This window comes from Nicotiana tabacum, chromosome 3 (assembly GCF_000715075.1).
Source record: "Nicotiana tabacum cultivar K326 chromosome 3, ASM71507v2, whole genome shotgun sequence".
Lineage (NCBI taxonomy): Eukaryota > Viridiplantae > Streptophyta > Magnoliopsida > Solanales > Solanaceae > Nicotiana > Nicotiana tabacum.
In genome coordinates, this window is record NC_134082.1 from 129311057 (window position 1) to 129331346 (window position 20290).

The 20290-nt window shown below is 34.8% G+C and overlaps 3 protein-coding genes across 3 annotated transcripts; all 3 read left to right on the forward strand.

Annotated features, from left to right (window-relative positions):
- Nucleotides 1-5803: 5803 nt before the first annotated feature.
- On the forward strand, nucleotides 5804-9654 carry LOC107765892 (F-box protein At3g26010-like). Its single transcript, XM_016584590.2, has 3 exons — nucleotides 5804-5958; nucleotides 7521-7662; nucleotides 8322-9654. Exons 2-3 carry the CDS (start codon nucleotides 7525-7527, stop codon nucleotides 9483-9485), a joined length of 1302 nt encoding a protein of 433 aa, XP_016440076.1. The 5' UTR covers nucleotides 5804-5958; nucleotides 7521-7524; the 3' UTR covers nucleotides 9486-9654.
- Nucleotides 9655-10234: 580 nt separating this feature from the next.
- On the forward strand, nucleotides 10235-14900 carry LOC107765890 (proline-rich receptor-like protein kinase PERK15). Its single transcript, XM_016584588.2, has 9 exons — nucleotides 10235-10416; nucleotides 10646-11428; nucleotides 11862-12311; nucleotides 12662-12748; nucleotides 12829-12899; nucleotides 12992-13068; nucleotides 13805-13949; nucleotides 14071-14229; nucleotides 14422-14900. The coding sequence occupies exons 2-9, from the start codon at nucleotides 10729-10731 to the stop codon at nucleotides 14671-14673; spliced, it is 1941 nt and encodes a 646-aa protein (XP_016440074.1). The 5' UTR covers nucleotides 10235-10416; nucleotides 10646-10728; the 3' UTR covers nucleotides 14674-14900.
- Nucleotides 14901-16612: 1712 nt separating this feature from the next.
- Nucleotides 16613-17809, forward strand: LOC107765891 (uncharacterized). The gene is made up of 2 exons (XM_016584589.2): nucleotides 16613-17040; nucleotides 17131-17809. The coding sequence occupies exons 1-2, from the start codon at nucleotides 16816-16818 to the stop codon at nucleotides 17725-17727; spliced, it is 822 nt and encodes a 273-aa protein (XP_016440075.2). The 5' UTR covers nucleotides 16613-16815; the 3' UTR covers nucleotides 17728-17809.
- The last annotated feature ends 2481 nt before the right edge of the window (nucleotides 17810-20290 follow it).

Genomic DNA, 20290 nt, shown 5'->3' on the forward strand with positions numbered 1-20290 from the left:
TTCGGGTGGCATTATTCAATTTTCTATAATCTATGCAAATCCTCCACCCAGTAACAGTTCTAATAGGAATCAGATCATTGTTTTCATTTGTCACTACGGTCATTCCTCCTTTCTTTGGAACACATTGGACTGGACTTACCCATTTGCTATCAGAGATTAGAAATACAATACCTGCATCAAGCCATTTAATCACTTCTTTTCTTACCACCTCTTTCATGTTGGGATTTAGGCGGCATTGTTGTTCTATGCTCGGCTTGTGTCCTTCCTCCATGAGAATTTTATGCATGCAAAAAGCTGGACTAATACCTCTTATGTCAGACATTGTCCACCCAATTGCTCTTTTATGCTCACGTAGTACTCTCAGCAATTTTTCCTCCTGCAATTCAGACAAGTCAGAAGAAATAATAACAGGTAACGTATCAGAACTACCCAAATAAGCATAATGAAGGTGAGAAGGTAAAGGCTTTAGTTCCAATTTTGGAGCTTCTTCAATTGATGGCTTCGGGGGAGGACCATTTGGCCTGTTCAAAGGTTCAAAGGGATGTAAACCTTTCATATATTCACATGATGCATTCAAAATATGCTTCATCTCTTCAACCTCATCATTAATCTCCAAACTCTCGAACAACACAATTGTTTTCTCTAAAGAATCCTTCAAATATACACTTGGGGCAATAAGTTGCTCATCCATCTCCATGACAGATATCATAGACAATTCTTCATAATGGCGAGAAAGTTGAATTGCTTTGTATACATTAAAAACAACTTCCTCGTTGTCAACTCTCATGATCATTTTTCCCTCTCTTACTTTAATTATAGCATAAACTGTAGCCAAGAGTGGTCTTCTCAATATAATAGGAACTTTTTCATCAGCTTCAAAATCTAAGATAATGAAATCAACCGGGAAAATGAATTTCCCAATTTTCAGCAGCACATCTTCAATCACCCCTTCCGGGTAAGCTATGGACATATCTGCTAGTTGCAACATCACAGTGGTGGGTTTTGGAGCTCCCAAACCTAATTTTTTATACAAGGACAATGACATCAAATTTATGCTTGCTCCCAAATCACAAAGTGCATGGCCTACATCAACATTGCCTATTCTCACAGGGATAGTAAAGCTGCCAGGATCCTTAAGCTTTTGAGGAAGCTTATTTTGGACCCTTGAAGTGCACTCCTCAGTAAGTGCAACTGTTTCAAATTTAGTCAATCTCCTCTTGTTAGCCACAATATCTTTTATGTACTTGGCATACTTTGGAATATCACGAATCGCATCTACCAACGGAATATTCAATTGAATCTGACTCAACATAGAGAGAAATTTGTTGAACATGCGATTATCATTCTTTTTCTGCAATCTTTGTGGAAAAGGTGGTGGTGGCCTTGGAATATTCACAGGCGCTGAAACTGTATCATCTTTCTTTGCTTCCTGTGTTGCTTTGGGAATCAATTCACCCTCAGGTATAGATTTGTCTTTTCTCTTCTTTGGAACTTCTTCTAATTCCCTTTCAGTTCTAAGTGTAATTGCACTAACTTGCGGATTTTTTTCTGTATCACTTGGTAGAGCACTTGCAGGTCTAGTGTTTTGATTTGCAGCTAGCTGTCCCATTTGCCTTTCCAGATTTTTGAAATCAGTTCTGAGTTGTTGATTGTCATGCAACAATTTCTTCAACAAATCATTTGTACTTTCTTCTACCTGTTGGGGTGGCCTTTGAGGTTGATTAAAATTTCCTTGGGGTCTATATTGATTCTGATTTGATTGATTTTCACCCCAAGAGAAATTAGGATGATTTCTCCAATTTGCATTGTAAGTGTTCCCATATTGTGCCTGTTGGTTCATCGGACCTCTGCTTTGTTGTCCCACATAATAAATAGATTCAGGATTCGTTGGGCACATGTCACTTGTGTGATTGTCACCACACATTTCACAACAAATCAACATTTGTTGAACATGTTGCAATTGTTGTGTCTGGTTCATTGTCATTCTATTCATTTGATTTGCCAATTTTGCTATATCTGCTCTCATGGATGAAAAATCATCCAGTTCAAGTACCCCTGCTGCTTTCTGTTTGATTGCTCTCCTTGGTTCTCCCTCACCTTGCCAATTATGATCATTAGCAGTGATGTTGTTTAGTAGAAGTTGTATTTCACTATATGGTCTCGCCATGCAACTATCTCCACAAGCTGAATCAAGATTCATCTTTGAAGTCTCATCTAATCCATCAACAAAAGTATGGCCCAATACCTCATCAGTTTGACAATGATGTGGACAATCTCAGAGTAGTTTCTTGTATCTTTCCCAAGCTTGGCGAAGAGTTTCACCATCCCGTTGTTGAAACCCAAGAATCTGGCTCCGCAAAGACTTTGTCTTTTTAGTGGGAAAAAACTTGATTAAGAATTTCTTTGCTAAATCATCTCAAGTATGGATTGAATTAGCAGGCTCCTTCTGCAACCATTCTTTAGCTTCCCCCAACAATGAAAAAGGAAACAAGGTTAGCCTGACATAGTCCTTGGAAACATTTGGATAGTTGTAAGTATCCGTGATTTCCAAAAAATTCTGAATGTGCCTCTGCGGGTCTTCATGAGATAGACCTACATATTGCCCAATGGATTGAATCAGCTGTACCATGTACTGTTTAAGCTCAAAGTGACCAGTGATATCAGGCTTCACAATAGCCTAAGTCATATTAGCAAGATTTGGCCTTGCAGATTCTATCACCGGACGCCCTCCATTACCTGCCATCACTGTTGGCTGTGGTTGAACTAAAATGTCCAACTCTCTTTCTGTTTTGTATCTAGCTTCCAACTCCTTCCTCGCTCAATAAAGTGTTCTTTCAATTTCAGGATCAAGAGGGAAGAGATTGCCTGTGCTTCTACTCCTCCGCATTCAAGAGAAGAGCCTGCGTGACACAAACAAAGTGAACTGAAAATTAATACTTAAACCAATAGCTGATAAAAGTTTAACTTAGTCAAGTAGCTAATTTCCAAGTCCCCAACAACGGCGCCAAAAACATGTTACGACCAAAACACTCACGCAAGTGTACGCGATCTTCAAGTAATATAGTAATAAGTAGAGCATCGTTCCCATGAGGACTTGTTATTAATCTTAACGACTGATGCAAACTCAAACAATTATCGATTCAAGCTAATTCATCACAAAATACATAAATAACCAATTTACAATTTAACTAGTAGACAAACAACAATACAACGCAAAGTTACTACGCCACTTATGAATTTTTCTTTTAACAATTAATAAAGGAGATATCCCGGGGTTATGGGCTTGCTAGAGATCATACTACGTTTTTAGCTTAAAAATAATTTATTGAATTATCTGGGTTATTGATTATAGGGTTAATAATACCCATAGGAATCTGTCGATTTCTTATGCGCCTATTCAAGTTAAATTAATAACTATATTTCTATGGTATTAATATTAACTCAAATGCATTTACAAATCCTATTTCTCAACCAAACAAGACAATTAAGTATAGTTCTATCTTAATCGCGAATCTTTTACCCGATGCCCAGGATCCAGATCTTGCTCTATTTGATTCTATATGCAATCCAGAATTTCCTTTTTCAAGTTTAACTCAAGATTCGTAAATAGTATTTCATTGTTAGCTACGCAGTAAAATAATTAACAACAGAATCAAATAACAACCCTTAACGATAAATTCAAGATCATCAATCTAAGCTTCAAACAACATAATCATCTAACACCTATAACCCCAGAATATTTGAGTTCTTAGCTACTCATAATTATACAAATAACAACAATAAAAATCTTAAACATAATATAAATAAATACTAGGAGAAGGTTTAGAAAAACTTTTTCAATCTTTGCTCCAAGTTGATGTTCCTCCTTGATTTTCTTCTCCAAGATGAATCTCCTTCTTCCTCTCTCTCTAAAAACAGGTCTCTCCAATAATGGCACTGCTTTTCTTCCTCTTAAAGTCGTCTCCCAAGTGATTTTGACAAGTATCCCCTTTTTAGTCCGAAATAGAATAATTTTGTGATTTTTACACACCCGCGGCGCGCCCCGCGGAGTCCCGGACGATGCGTACATGGATTGGACACAACAGAATACAATTTTACGGAGTAAAACAATTCAAGCGCAGAATTTTGCCCTGCCGCGTCGCACCCCGCGGCGCGACAGGGCAAATATTTGCGCTGCTTCATTTTTTCATTTGTTTTGCTATCCGGGCTTACTTTGCGACCCCCGAACACGATGCCGACTTGATTTATTTAGCTTTTACTCAGACTTCAAAGCCCCAATTTAATCAAATTCATCCCAACGTTAATTCTTAAGTCGGATTAGCTTCCTGCAAGGCATAAAGCATGAATTTAGTACAATTCATTATCATTTAAGCTCAAACCTTTGTAAAATGCAATAATTAAAGTGTTGTTACAACGACTAAAACACGAGTTTTTAGCCTATGATCAGTGACCAAATAGGAGTTCATGTCATTATCTTTTATTCTTTTTCTATATTTTATGAAACACTATTCCCATAAACTCTTCAAAATACCTAGATGCAGAAAGCATATAATTGCTTCTGGTTATAGACATATAATACTGCATGTTAGCATGTAAACACAATACCTTTAGGAACACGTTACATCCCTATTAATATAATTACTTTCGCGATTGAAACATATTTTTAGCCGTGTAATCCTATTACTTTTAGGATATACTTCTTAAAAATTTCTATTACTAACTTAATTTGAAAATATTGTATTGTCCTATCACTAATTTAATTTGAGAATGTATTATATTGTCCAAATTCGTTTAGAAAAAAGAGAGCCTATATATTATAAAAGCACAAATACATATTGATAGACCAAAATAGCCCTAAAATATTAAACAGAAGAACTCATAGGAAAAGGACTAACAATAATAACTTATTTTTTAGATTAATTACCTTTTACGTTAGTTTTTTTATTATTTAAGATTTTGAAATTAATAAAATTTTATCTATTAAATTCTTATTAAAATATGTAGGAAGGTTTAATAAAATCAAATTCACAAGAATCATTTGTATTAGCAATACATAACTGCTCCGTAATGTCCAAATGAAGAAAAAATAAAAGTAATGTTAAATAGACTGCATAAACTGTTAAATTGGGGAAAAGATAATATATTTTTATATTATATTTGAACTGCTTTTCTTCTCAAATAATATTTTTTTAATCAATTTTTGTGAGTAATATTTAAAAATATACCAAATATTTAAAGAACAAGTAAGAAAATATTTAAGAATATAAATGTGTGAGAAAGAGAAAGAAAAAAAGTTGGTAAGAGTCAATACCACTAATGATTCTACAACCATAAATATTTAAAAGTGGAATGTCAGATCGATCTTTTTACTCTTTAAAAATAAAAATTCGGTGGATAAAATTATATTATGATTAAATATTCAAAACAAGAGATGAACTAATATTAAGAATCTGAATCAACATAAAATAAATTATTTTTTTGTTAAGATCAAATAATTAAATCTTTCAATTAATTATTTAGCAAAAGAATGCAATTTTAAAATTTATATATTAACAACCACGCACGCTTATAGATACTAGTAAAATTTTAAAATCTATATATATTGGTGTATCTTTGGTTTTATTAGACAACCAGGACTCTCGCTGTTACTTGGGAGGAAAGTTAAACGAAAGATTATTTACTTAGTAATAAAATCTTTAAACTATTAATCTGTATTGATAATTAGGTAAAAATAATGAATAACCTGCTATTATATTGACATGTCAAATATATATCCGCCCTCAAATTCTTCCTTAAAGCCAAAGATTCTCTCTTCTCCTCAAAACTAAAACTCATTCACTACAGTTTCGAACTGTCTTGTCTCCGCACGGTTTTCTCTCCTCTCCGTCATTAGGGTTTTACGGCGGCTTTTTCCCATTCTTTCCGGCAAATCTATTCAACTGCGCGCATTGCACTTCTGTGAGTTCTTTTATTCCCTAATTCTTGGTATATTGTTTACTGGTGAAGTGATCATTGCATATTTGTATCTTATTTGTATTTTCCATTTATGAATTAAAAAAACCTCTGCTTCTTTGAATCTATCGTTTCGCATGAAAACCTATGACATTTTTGGTCGTTGCATGGTTCCAATTTTATTTTTTATTTTTTATGCGAGTATTCATGTGAGTCCATTACTCATATGATCAACCAACTATCCAAAATTATGAACTAAAGTCACTTTTTTTTTTCCGTTCGGAATTGTTCATTGGAAAAATGTGACTTTTTATGTTTTTGGACCAAATAAAATAATTAACACTCAAACAAAACATAAAAAATTTACTCATATACCAACCTGACCGATTAAAAATAAAAATCCACCCCTAAATAAAACCAAACACTAAAATGCATCATGTTGTAAATGCATCTCTCTTCTTGTAAAAAGCAGTCTTCTTTTTTCATAGTTTTACTCTAGTTTTATACAATAATAATTGGTACGAGGTTAAGGACTAAAGACTAAAGTGACTTGTGTTATTTTTTTTTCTCAATAACCTGTATTCTTCCTTTTTCTATTTTTCATCTACTTTTTTTTAATAAAATAATAATGGGTACAAGATTAAGGACTAGAGTGAAACAATGAAGAAAAAAAGGTTTCTCTTTATAAGAAGAAGAGAGATGCATGTGTAATAGGGATGCGTTTTAGCGTTTGATTTTATTTAACGGGTGAATTTTTATTTTTAGCAAGTCAGGTTGGGTGTATTGGTGAATTTTCTATATTTTATTAGGGTGTTAATTATTTTAATTTCGTCCAAAAATATTTAAAAAATTCATATGGACTGCCACGTCACATTTTTTCCACCAGAGAGTTTGATAATTCCGGTTGATTGACCATTTGTGTGCAAATAGGTATAGTTGAGTGATTTTCCCTTGCAAATGAAAGAAATGTGACTTTAGTATATAATTTTGGATAGTTGGGTGATCATATGAGAAATGAATTTGTATTCATCATGACATGTAACTATATTTTGATTATGTGCGACTAGTTGTATAGAAGAATATTCACGTTATAGTTTATAAGGACCATCGGATTTACTAAGATCTCTGATATGGTGCTCTCTCAATGTGCGATCGACTTATTTCATCACCTTTTGATTCTTTGCTCTTTTTCCCTGATGTCTCCTTGACCAATATTTTTGTAATGGAAACGTACTATTTTCGTGATTTTTCATTTTTACTAGAGTGGAATTTCTTGATCAAACCCAAGTGACCAAGGTTATAGAAATGCTGCTAATAGGTGATAAGGAGATTACTTTTAAAATCCTTATCTTTCAATATTCTGAGTTTTTTGTTGTTTTTCTTTAGTTAAGAGAATATAGGCTCTGATTACTTGATTTATGGAGTAGAGTGTATTTCATGCCCTTCTATGCGTTTGCAATTTCTCATTTACTGATACAATTTGCTAGAGTACTCTCTCTTTTAGTGGGGGATTCTTTTGAGTGTTCATTAGTGATACTTTGAGGGTTTATAACCAGCTTTTAATGCAGAAAAATGGCATTTTCGGAGGACGACGGCGTCGACATGGCTGATAGCTCTGAAGAAAATTGGGATGACGATGATGACGCTATTGACACCACTGAATCTGATCAGGACTTCTATTTAGCTATCAAACCTCAGTCTAGTCAGTCGGTATTTGTTTCTCCCTCTCTTTATTTTTTTCTTTGATGAATGTATTGTGCTGAACATGGTGTTTTATTGATGATAAATATACTAACTTTCTGGCACTATTCTTCTATTGATTCTTAGTCTTTCTTAGTGAACACGTTGGCATATTAGAGAAGCAGATAAAACCAGTGTTATCAAAGGCAAAAAGCGCCAAAAAGCTCTAAGGTCCGTTGGCGCTTTAAGCGCAAAGCGCAAAGCGCAAATAAAGCGTTAGATTTAATGAAAAAAGGCGCACCCGAAGAAAAATAAAAAGTATGTGTATGTAGTCCAAGACTAATAATTACAAGCATGAATAACAAATATATGCACAAAGAAACTAAATTTTTTTTACGATAAAATGAAATATCAATTGTTTGATATTGCCTTTTTCAGGATTATACTCATTAGCAATGAAAAATATGCTTTAGAGCCTTGATGTGACACTAAAGCGCCCACAAAGCGAGGCGAAGCGCTCAACATGTTTAGAGCCTCGCTTCAGGGCTTAAGTGCGCTTTAAGCGCGCCTTTGATAACACTGGATACAACTAGTAAGAGATTTGTGCATAGTTAGTAATTAGTATATTTCTCTTGCTTCTGATTACCATATATACCTTTTTTAACAAAGTCTTTTGTCTTGGATTGTAGTTCTGCGAGTATGATTTTAAGACTGCCCCTTATCACAATGGAGAGATGAAAGCTTCTGAATTTCCTAAAGACATCTTAAGGAAAGTGGACATGAAGATCAAAGATGTGGCAAAGAGTCATGTACTTCCTATCCTCCCCGCTAAATCATTAATGAAGTTTCGAGCAGTGTCTAAAGAATGGAATCAGTGGATTGCTAGTCCATTATTAGCATACCAGCAAAGCTTTTCATTCCAGAAACTTTCAGGCTACTTTTTCCAAAGGGTGGATGATCAATTTGATCCTAATCCTTCCATTGGTTTCATGTCTCTGGATCGTTCTGCTAATGGAGTCCCCAGTCCTTCCCTTGATTTCTTGCCCGAAAGGGTCAAGGTCCTAAGCTGTAGCAGCGGGTTGCTCCTTTGTCAAGGGTGGGACAGTTATTATGTTTGCAATCCTGCAACCAAAGACTGGAAAATGCTCCCTCCTCCTCAATATTACCATGGATCTGATCCAGCAGTTGTTCTTGCATTTGATCCTCAGTGTAATATTGAATCATTTTATCAAGTTATCGCTGCTGTCCCTCTTCTTGGTAATCCAGTTGTCTGCTTTGAGATTTACTCTTCTGAATCAGATTCTTGGAGTTGCTCTTCTTCAGACTGTCTTGAGTTGGAAAATAGCACAAGTCTTGAGGGTGGAGGATCTTATATCAAAGGGGTGGCTTACTGGAATACGTCATCAAATGAAGTGCTAGCATTCGATGTGAAAAATGAGATCCCGGCAGTTCTGAATATGCCTGACCAATCTGAGGGAGAGGGTGGTGCCTTAACGCTAATAGGAGACGAGGTATGCTATGTTACTGCTTATAATGACAGTGGAGATGTTTTCGTTATAGATATCTATGGAGGCATGGACATGAGCCTGAAGCGTAGTGTCAGTGTGAATCTTGGAAGTAAGAAGCCTCGTACTGATCAAGTGTGTCGGATTCCCAACGACCCTTGTTCTTTAGTGTGCTGTGAGATCCTTCCCTGTATTGACAGTGACACTGTGGTGATCCATACCGATGAAAAGATATATTTTTATCACTTGAAAGGGCAGAAGGTTGAGACTGTGGTGAGTCCAGGACCAGTGGATTACAATAAGAGGTTTTTACCCTACATAAACAGCCTCGCTATGGTACATGCATGAGCTGAAGAAGTAGTAGTGTCCTTTGATGATATTCTAGGGGTTGCTGTCTAGTAGAAGAATTGTTTCTTTCTTTGAAGCATAGGGAACTCTTTAATTAGAGATATTTATGTTTGAACTGATGTCATTTGGATGGTAGTATGCTTGTTTTTTTCCTTTATTCATTTTACATTCTGGCTGCAAATTTTTAGTTTCGGTTCCAGACTTCCAGTGGGTATTTTTCCATTGAGATTCCTGTCCTGAACCTGGATGCTGAGAGCCCTTCATTTTACTCAGGCTTCAGATCATAGCAATCCATTAGTTGGATTGACACTAGAAGATATTACCATGATGAAGATCAGGATAGTACACCAAACGAACACCTTTTAACATCACTGCACTGTCCAACTTAGCTCTATAGTAATAACTGCCATGCACTGTAGTTGATTTAGTTTGGTTTGAATATTTAGACAATCGACTTAATTGGTTTAGTCTGTGTGTTAAAAAATTGAACCAAATCGAACCACGAGCAATCTCAGTTCTTTTGAATGGGGCATGGTGTTCGAGTTTTATTATGGGGTATTTGCCTTTTGCAAACTAGAATTGGAGGGTGAAACATGTACTTTTTAGCCATACTAAATGTTTAGTTGTATGACTGGTTATATTTTTAACAGAAGTATTAAAGTACTAGTCTAAATATGAAATAAAGAAAAATAAATTAACAAGTAGGGAAATGGAGAGAACAATTATTTTCTTTGAGATGACTTCATTTTATTGAGGGAGAGAGCAAGAAAGAAAAAGTGTGTGCCTTTAAGAGAGAGAGCGAGAGAGATCCTTCTTTGTAGGAGGCAACAGTTGGGGACAGAGGCGGGGGAAGGTGTAAACTTTCTTTGTACATCACAATTCACAATGCTAAGATTTCTCTTTCTTCCCTTTGATCTCATACATCATTCAGGTAAATTTCTTCTCTTTCGTCTAACATATGTTTCTATTTTTCTTCTTCTCCTGAAAATTTCATTTTTTCCCTGTCATCAATCTCCATGTCCAAATTGTTAGATTTAACAGAATGAGCCATGTTAGAGGAAAAGCAAAAAAAGAAAATATGATCAATCATGTAATATTGTGACATTATATAGTAAGATCTTCATAACATTTTTTTCCTTTTAACTTTCATGGCAATATAGGAACATTGAAGATCTGTTGAGACGAAGCAGTTAACGGGAAAGGTTGAATTTCCAGCCTCTGGAAATTCACCTTTCTTGGAAAAATGCAATCACTTTCTAGTACTACTACGTCCAACAAAAATGGCACTAATTCTCTGACTCCTAATGGAACTCCCCCTCCTCCTCCTCCTCCTTCAACTAATTCTTCATCTTCACCACCCCCATCACCGCCGCCACAATCTCCTCCACCTTCCTCCCCACCCCCGCAACCACAATCTCCTTCTCTGCCTGAAAATTCTCCTCCTCCTTCATCACCACCACCAACCATAAAGGACTCTCCTCCTCCATCATCACCACCACCTCCGGCAGCTTCTGAGCCACCGCCAGCACTCTCACCTCCACCGCCATCCACTTCGGCACCACCACCTGCTTCTCCCGATACGCCTCCTCCCCCACCCACATTTTCTCCCCCGCCTCCTGTTTCCTCAGAACCACCTCCATCACCTGCTGCAAAGTTATCTCCTCCTCTACCGCCTTCAGAAAAACCAGCTGGTGGCGATCCACCTAATTCAGAAAAATCAGTCGGCGTACCCCATTCAGAAAAATCAGCAGCAGCTGGTTCTTCAGGAAGCAACAATGGCTCGCCACCGGCTGCTTCAGGTTCGTCGGATATGATTATAGTTGCAGGAATAGCGGTGGCAGGAGTACTGGTTCTTGCTATTATCATTGTTTGCATCGTGTACTGGAGAAGGAAGAAGAAAGAACCCTACTATACAGATCCTATTCCTGGACTTCCACCTAAAGGTTCGGTTACCTTTATCTCTGAATTCTTTTCGAGTTTAAGTTTCATATGTTACATTGTAAATAAAACTAATTCTTTTAACTTATATGCAATGACATTGCATAGATTTTTTACATCATCAGAATAAGCTGATGACATCCAGGTCGATTGTCGTTAGTAAGTCTAATTTGATAACTACAAAAATAGTGAATTAACTTACTATAGCATGTTAAGATGCACTCACATTCAAAATTGTTTACACAATCGGTGTATATAATTTAACGTGGAAAAGATTAAGCAATTTGCTATTATTTGTTAAAGTTTATCGATAGTGCAAAAATTTGTTGAGATATCAGTGTATATAATTAAATTTTCTTATTATTACTATTGTAGCCAAAAGGCATATCCAATTTCTGCTATAATTATTCAACTATACATTTGTCTTTTGAAGTGCAGGTAGTAATGATCCGTACTACAAAGGTCCTAAGCCCATGGAACACATTATTAAGGTTCCTTCCGCACCTAATCTAAGTAGCGATAACAGCTCTACCGTCTATGGCCAAGCTCTTGTGCCATCGCCAAGTTTTGGTGGGTTCTCACAAAGCCAGTTCACTTATGAGGAGCTAGCTATAGCAACTTCTGGATTTTCTAAGGCCAATATTTTAGGCCAAGGTGGTTTTGGGTATGTACACAAAGGTGTTTTGGTTAATGGAAGGGTGGTAGCTGTCAAGAGCTTGAAGTCGGGCAGTGGACAAGGTGAACGAGAATTTCAGGCAGAGGTTGAGATCATTAGCAGAGTTCATCATCGCCACCTTGTTTCTCTTGTTGGATATTGCATTGCTGATAGCCAGCGAATGTTGGTCTATGAGTATGTTCCGAACAAAACCTTGGATTTCCATCTTCATGGTACTTCCCCTGTTATTCATTACTCCCTTCTATGATACATCATGTACCACTTAAAATGACTTCCTAATTGAGTATAAAATTGTATTGTTGCAAAACTTTCTTAAAAGAGTTTATATACACTAGCAGTATTAAGAAATTTTACACCTTAAAGATAACTACAGGTAATTGTTCATAAAAAGTGGGATTACTATCATGAAAAATAAAGCAATTACATGCTACTACAGGTGAAAATACGTTGATAGTATAAAATTTCATTACGCTGACAGTGTATATAGTTAAATTCTTTTTAAAAGCGATTTGAACCGTTGAAAATGCTCTCCGCGCTAATGTTAAATCAAGTATGAATGCAGGGAAGGGACATCATGTTATGGATTGGGGAACAAGACTTAAAATTGCATTGGGATCAGCCAAAGGATTAGCTTATCTCCATGAAGATTGTATGACAATTTTCTTTCAACACTGCTCCCCTTTTCTTTCTCTTTGGTTTTCTATCTCATCCCTTGCTTTATATACACAGGCCATCCAAAAATTATCCACCGTGACATAAAGGCTGCAAACATTCTACTTGAGGACAACTTTGAAGCTAAGGTAAAAATATTAGTGGTCGTTATTGTCTCGTGTATTTTGGATGCGTCAAGAAACTTGGAAGGGTGGTTTTCAATATGATTGTGGTTTCTCAGGTGGCAGATTTTGGATTGGCTAAACTTTCTTCTGATAACTTCACTCATATTTCCACCCGTGTTATGGGAACTTTCGGGTGAGTCAAACATAACATTTCTCTACTCGTTGAGAGGTAAACGAAATATTTGGCGGAGGCTGGTGTTTAGCTTTAGAGGTGAACTAATCTATTCTCTTCAAGTGTTTCCATGACTTACTAAACGATCTTAATTAAACGAAATCCAATCATATGCCATGTTATCAATCAAAAAGGCTAGTAAATTTGTTAATTCTGAGCATTTCTTTAGAATGTCTTGAAAATCAGTTTGATTCTTTCTTTCCTATGTTCTTTTTTTTTTTTTTTTTGTGCATTTTTAAAGGTTTCTAATTTTTGAGAATGGTAACAGTATATTCATCAGCATTAAGGAAAAGCTGGGCACCATATATACAAAGTAGATTAAGCAAAAGGAGAACCTTGCTCTTCAATTAAAGGTTTCTAATTTTTGGAACACTTTTCATAAGCTCAGTAGTAGTAGCTTAGGCAAGAGATAGGCACAGTGCAAGATAGAAAAAAACAGCTTTTAGCATATATGAAAAATGTTTTGGAAGTCATTTTAGTTTTTTTCGACAGCTTGGTTAAAGTAATAAATGGGGGTCCTTGTTTTTGAGATTGAGCAAGTAGAAGGTAGTTAAGTATTTTAGCAACATTCTGTGTGAACAACTAGAAGAAATCAAGCCTCAGTAGTGAAAAAATCATCGTATCCTTCAAAGGATTTGCAAGTCGGGAACATGTTGCTAAGTAGGAATATTACCTTGTGAGTTGTGACATGCTGCAGGTACTTGGCTCCTGAATATGCATCAAGTGGCAAGCTAACAGACAAATCAGATGTATTTTCATTTGGAGTTGTGCTTTTGGAACTCATAACTGGGAAGAAACCTGTTGATCCTAGCAATATGGTGGAAGACAGTTTAGTAGACTGGGTTCGTTCTTGATCTCAAGTTCCCAAATTTCATGCATTGTCATAAACATGCCTACATTTTAAAGTGCACTTAGACTTTAATCTTTGGATTCCCTAGTTGACATAACGTATGAAATGAACAGGCTAAGCCCCGTCTTAAAAGAGCCTTAGAAGAGGGAAATTATGATGAACTTGTAGGTGCTCCCCTTGAAGGAAACTTTCCAGATGAGTTGCATCGGTTAGTTGCCTGTGCTGCTGCTAGCACTCGTCATTCTGCTAGAAGACGCCCAAAGATGAGTCAGGTATGTTGTCTTCTCGATTAGAACTATCCTCCTATGTTAATTCCGGTTAATACATGATTCTGTCGTTTACCTTGGACATATCTATTTCTTTAAAACTTATATCCCACACCATTTGCAATTAGGCTTATTGGATATGCTCCTTTTCTCTTCTACTTTCGCGAGAAAAATAATGATACACATTCTAATGAGCAGATTGTACGAGCCTTGGATGGCGATTCATCTTTGGAAGACTTGAGCGATCGTTCAAAGCCAAGTGGGAGCTCTGTGTCCTATGATACTGGTGCATGCAATGCTGACATGATCAAGTTTAGGAAAATGGTGATACCAAGCCAAGAATTCGATAGCAGTGAATATGGAGCGACAAGTGAGTATGGACTCAACCCTTCCTCTTCGTCAAGCAGTGACTCCGGAGAGTTTGGTTATCATAAGGGGGGTAGAAGATGAATCGCTCAATAATAGCTAAATCCTGAAGCTTGAGAGTCTTTGAACAAAAAGACCACTTTGATTTCTTCCTTATAACAGATCCAATGAATGGAGCTTACTCTTTCTTAATTTTTGTCAAATACTGAACTGCATGTAAAAACTAGAGTTCATAACAGTGAAATATGCTTTATGTACTACTCTTTTTTGTCTCAATATTGTACAATAGGTTCCAACACTCAAGAGAAAAACACTGAAGCCTTATACAGTTGTAATTATTGTCAATACAACAATAATAACAAATCCAGTATAATCCACTTGTGTGGTCTGGGGAAGGTAGTTTGTACGCAGACAGACCTTACCTCCACCTTGTGAAGGTAGAGAGGTTGTTTCCATAGACCCTCATAAATTATTGTCAATATATTAGTTTATTATATAGTTATCTCTTGTGGTTTTCAAACGCTTTTATTTCACCTTAATCTGCCAAAGGCCTGTCTGCTATTAATGACTTCTTCTTCTTCTTTGTTTGTTTTATGGTATTTGCTGTCAACGATTCTCAACAAAGATTTTACCCCGATGGTAGACATATATTTGTATACATAAAAAATTTACTGGATTTTAAGTCCGGCATCCAGAAGACGAGCTCAATTCATGATCTTCAACCCCAAAGGTGTTTCAAAGATTTATTGGATACTATTCTTCCCTAAACCCTAACGGATACCTATAAAGGGGTACATATTCTCTCAAAGAGACATCTCGAAATTTTATAAATTCATGGAATATTCACAAACTGATCAAAGATCTCAAATATTATTTTTATCAAAGTCACTAAAGTGATAAAAAGATCTTCCTTTTCACGAAGATCAAGTACATCCCAAGGAAGTCTACATCATTCTATTTTCGAAAAAATAGAGAGAAGAATCAAGGGAGCAAATAGAGTTGTACCCTCAAAAATTAAACAATAGAATTTTTTATATATATTTTTAGGATTGCAGGTCATTTTTCGCATCTCGCAAATTTGTTGCAAACAATATTATCTAGTTATCCCGTTAGATAATGAAGATGTAAGTTACTCCTTTTTGCAATAAGTCTAATTCCTCTAATCTTTTTGCACCCTACTTATCCAATAAATTCATATTCATATTCATATTTATATTCATGTTGTGAGGGCCATTAAGCAAAGCGGGGGATTTCTCCTTAAGAGTCTGTTTCCAAAGCTACACAAGAATTGAAATTGGGTGTAATTAAGTGTAATTACACATTTTGGCATATTTGTTTGACCAAGTTATTATTTAGTTAGTGTGGAATTGGGTGTAATTATTACACTCTCCAATTCCATGGGGGAGTAAAGAATTGGGTGTAATTACATGATGCAATTACAAGGCAACCTTTCCAATTCCTTTTTTTCCCTCTTTCAATATTATATTATTGGAAAAAAGATGATAGAAAAACCAAAACATCTCTACTTTACTTTTTCAGTTCTAGCACCGTCTCTGCTCCAGGTAACCTTTTTTTTCCCCTTTTGTATTTCATATTTTCTAAATAGTTGATTCCTATTGAACTATTCTCTAAATAGTTGATTCCTAGTGTTGGAATCTTTACCTTTCAATTTTAGAAGGGTGAAATCTGGGTATAACAATAATTTTAAATTTGGGCAAAAACTTCACAACTAATGCATACAAATACTATTCTTGTCATATTCAGTTTCTATATTGTGTAGTGTATTATATTGGAAAGAGAAAAAAAATATATTTGTATAAAAAAAGTGGTACTATTTGTGTGTGGAAAGAAATCTTTGTGTTTTCCGTGATTTATACCATTAAATTTTTCCTGATTTATGCCACTAAAATAAAAATGGAGAACCTTAATATATTAGAATATTCACTTTAAAGTAAGTTGCTCATCAGCTCTTGGATAATCAATTATAAATTTTTGTGCAATTATAGATGAGCTTTGTTCATATTCTGCCACGTATATTTTTTACGTCTTGTTCGACTTGATTATGCATATATGAATCTCATAAACATATTGCAGATCATATAATTATATTTATGTAGGATGTTAACTAACCAAACACCTAAGGTTGGAAAACCATACATCAAATGGAGTGAAGTTCAAGACAAACATTTCATCTATTTTATCGCAGAATAAGTTACGTTAGGAAGAATGCAACAAGGAGGCTTAACAACCGAGGGATGGGATGGTGTAGAAAGAGAAATGAATAAGTTATATGGGGACAAATTAGATAAGACGAAAATGAAAAATAGGATGAGAACCTTGAAGAAAACTTATGCTACTATGAAGAGAACGGCGCAACATAGTGGATTTGGGTGGAATGAAGAAACTCGAAAGTTTGATGCTGAAGATGATGTTTGGGAGCAGTACCTTGCAGTGAGGCATACTATTCTTTTTTCCTTTTATAGCTAAAATTTGAGTATGAGTTATTTGTTTCTCTAATTAAGAACATTGGTTATGTTATAGGCTCACCCAAAAGATGCTAAATATAAGACGAAGAAGTTGCTAGATTATAATACGTTGGCTTTGATTTTTGGAGACACTGTCTCTGATGGTAGGAATGGATATGAAGTTAATGATACAGAGGATTTTCAAAATAAATTTTCTGCTGAGGAGATAACCGAGGAAAAAATTACTACACCTGCTTCTGAAGATGCGCAGTCTATTGATCATGTATATCTTGATCAAAACATAAGCTTCACGAGTACTGAAACAACTCAATCAACTGGTCAAGATAAGAGAATAGGAAAAGGACGTTTAGCTGAGGAACAAACTTTGGCATCTCATTCCAAAAGAATTAGGAACTCTATTGAGATTAGTTTGGCTAAATCTGTTGATAGATGGACAACCATAGTTGAAGAACAAATAAGGCTACAACATGAACCAAAAAATACTTCTGTGAAGAAATTAATGCCTTTGATAATGGAACTAGAATTGCACGGCGCATGGAATATTCGAGTTATTGATCTCCTTACAAATGAGAGAAATGCTGAATTCTTTGCTGCTATGGCTCCTTCGCTTAGAAAGAAATGGGTTATGCACAAACTTGAATTATATGATTGATGCAGTTAGTGTTGTGTTTTTGTTATTCGGATAAAGTTATAAACTAGTATCTTATTATTTTTTTTGGATTATGTTAACTGTTAGCTGCAGACATGAGCATCTTCTACTTTTGCTTATGCTTTATATATTTTATGTGAAAATCATGGATTTTAGTCCATCAATGGACCATCAATGCTTTATATAGCTTCTTCTTATTTTGTTCTTTTTCATTAATTGCTACAATGAGCTCCGTGAACCTACACTTATCTTATTTATTTTTGAAAGCATTATGTTTTCTCTTATACTATTACAGTTGTAAATTTTAATTTTTTCTTGTCATATAGGATGGCAAATGAAGATAAATTCATGATGTTTCTTGCAAAATGTGTGCTTTTAATTAGAATTATTAGAAAATATTTAGGTATTGGACCAAAAGAAAGAGTGCACCGCTCAATTTTAACTGAAGCAAAGTTTATTAAAGATTTGATTGAAGGACATTCCCGTGAATGCTATGACCTATTATGTATGAATGTCGGATGTTTCTTACAACTTGCAGATGAGATGAAAACAAGAGGTCTATTAATTGATTCAAGAACGGTTAGAGTTGAGGAACAATTGGCCATATTTTTGTTTACATTAGCTCATAATAAAAGGAATAGAGTCATACAAAATCGTTTTCAACATTCAGGAGAAACCATTAGCCATTATTTTAACAAGTGTTTGAAAGTTTGTCTACGATTAGAAAAATACTATGTCAAGCAAGCAGGAAAAGATGTCCCGCAAGAGATATCGTCTAATCCACTTTTCTATCCTTGGTTCAAGGTTAATATTTAGTATTACAGTCTACAATTATTAACAATATTATTAATTATTTGTGCAATATCTTAAAACTATTATAAGTTTTTGAAGGATTGTATTGGAGCTATCGATGAAACTCATATTCCTGTACTTGTTTCTATGGAAGATCAATCAAGATATAGAAATCGTAAAGGAATTCTTTCTCAAAATGTCCTTGTTGTGGTAGATTTTAATATGAATTTTCAATATGTGCTTGCTGGTTGAGAAGGCTCTACTTCAGATTCTAGAAAATTAAGAAATGTCGTTTGGGAGAGATCATCAAATAAGTTGAAAATTCCAACTGATAATTTACAAATAATTCATATTACCTATTCATTTTTATTATCTTTTTTAAAATATTTAACTTGTACTTGTAATTTTGTAGGAAAATATTATATAGTTGATGCAGGCTATGCAAATACAAAAAGCTTTTTAGCACCTTATCGTGCAGTACAATATCATTTGAGAGAATGGAGCCAAACACAAGCTCCACAAAATGCTCGCGAGCTTTTTAACTTAAGACATTCAAAACTTCGAAATGTGGTGGAGAGGACATTTGTTGTTTTAAAAAAAAGGTTTCCTATATTGATGACTCCTCCTCCTTATACTATCAAAAAATAAGGCTGGATTGTGCTAGCATTTTGTATACTTCACAATTTTATTCGTAAGTGGAACTGGGAAGATGCATATTTTGAAGAGCACATGGGAGAGGAAATAGAAGATTCCCATAATTTGGATGATATTGATTCAGATTCAGATGATGACGAACTTGGACGAGGCCCGAATAATGTTGACAAACAATATATGTGCAATCTAAGAGGAGGAATAACTCATCAGATATGGAATGCTAGATCAATTAGATAAAATTTTATATACATCATTGTTATGAGAATTTTGTATGAGGAAGACTTGCGAAAAAACAATTTATATTTTACTAATTTTATTTTCTAATCAATAACGTAAATATTAACTATGAATTTTTTTTTGTATAAGCTCATATCTATCTTTTTTTTTATTCAAATGAGTTGCTGAAGAATTTTGATTTGTTATTGAAATTTCCATTGTTCTCTTTTAAGTTACAATATTGTTCATATGGAAGATACCAATTATTTTTATAATACTACGTATTACTTTATAATTATTTAATATATTTTCTTATAAAAGAATATACATTTTTAATATATAATAATTTAATATCTATTATACATATAAATATTTATCATACAATGAAAATTATTTATATATTAATTTGAAAAAATATTTATTTATCTATGTAATTACACTTGTACAACCAAACATGACACATGTAATTATACTGTAATCACATCATGAGAAACAAACATGCCATTGTAATTATAATAATATGTAATTACCAGGCTGTGTAATTACTATCCTAGTAATTACACAGCCAAGTAATTACACAGGGCTTTCCAAACAGAGATGTAGATCCAATTGATCCCACCACACCCCTGGGGTGTGGACATCAATTCTCTCTAGCTATAATAACTCTGATTTTTAAAAAATAAAAAAATAAACCAAATTAATTAAATCATTTTTTTTAAAAATGTCACGACCCTAAACCGGACCCGGTCGTGATGACGTCTATTGTGAAACAAGGTCAGCCGACACAAACCCCCAAACCAATTAAACAGTTATAATAATTTATTTTTAAGTCATTAATAAGCCATAAATCCCAAAACATAGAGTAGAATAGAACAATGCGGAAACAAACACAGCCCGACATCGG

Bases quoted from the DNA above. Each gene is read 5' to 3' on its own strand.
- LOC107765892 (XM_016584590.2), top strand. From the start codon at position 7,525: ATGGCATTTTCGGAGGACGACGGCGTCGACATGGCTGATAGCTCTGAA. The intron at 7,663-8,321 runs GTATTTGTTTCT...CTTGGATTGTAG, and splicing joins AACCTCAGTCTAGTCAGTCG to TTCTGCGAGTATGATTTTAA.
- LOC107765890 (XM_016584588.2), top strand. From the start codon at position 10,729: ATGCAATCACTTTCTAGTACTACTACGTCCAACAAAAATGGCACTAAT. The intron at 12,900-12,991 runs GTAAAAATATTA...GTGGTTTCTCAG, and splicing joins AGGACAACTTTGAAGCTAAG to GTGGCAGATTTTGGATTGGC. The intron at 13,069-13,804 runs GTGAGTCAAACA...GACATGCTGCAG, and splicing joins CGTGTTATGGGAACTTTCGG to GTACTTGGCTCCTGAATATG.
- LOC107765891 (XM_016584589.2), top strand. From the start codon at position 16,816: ATGCAACAAGGAGGCTTAACAACCGAGGGATGGGATGGTGTAGAAAGA. The intron at 17,041-17,130 runs GTGAGGCATACT...GTTATGTTATAG, and splicing joins TTTGGGAGCAGTACCTTGCA to GCTCACCCAAAAGATGCTAA.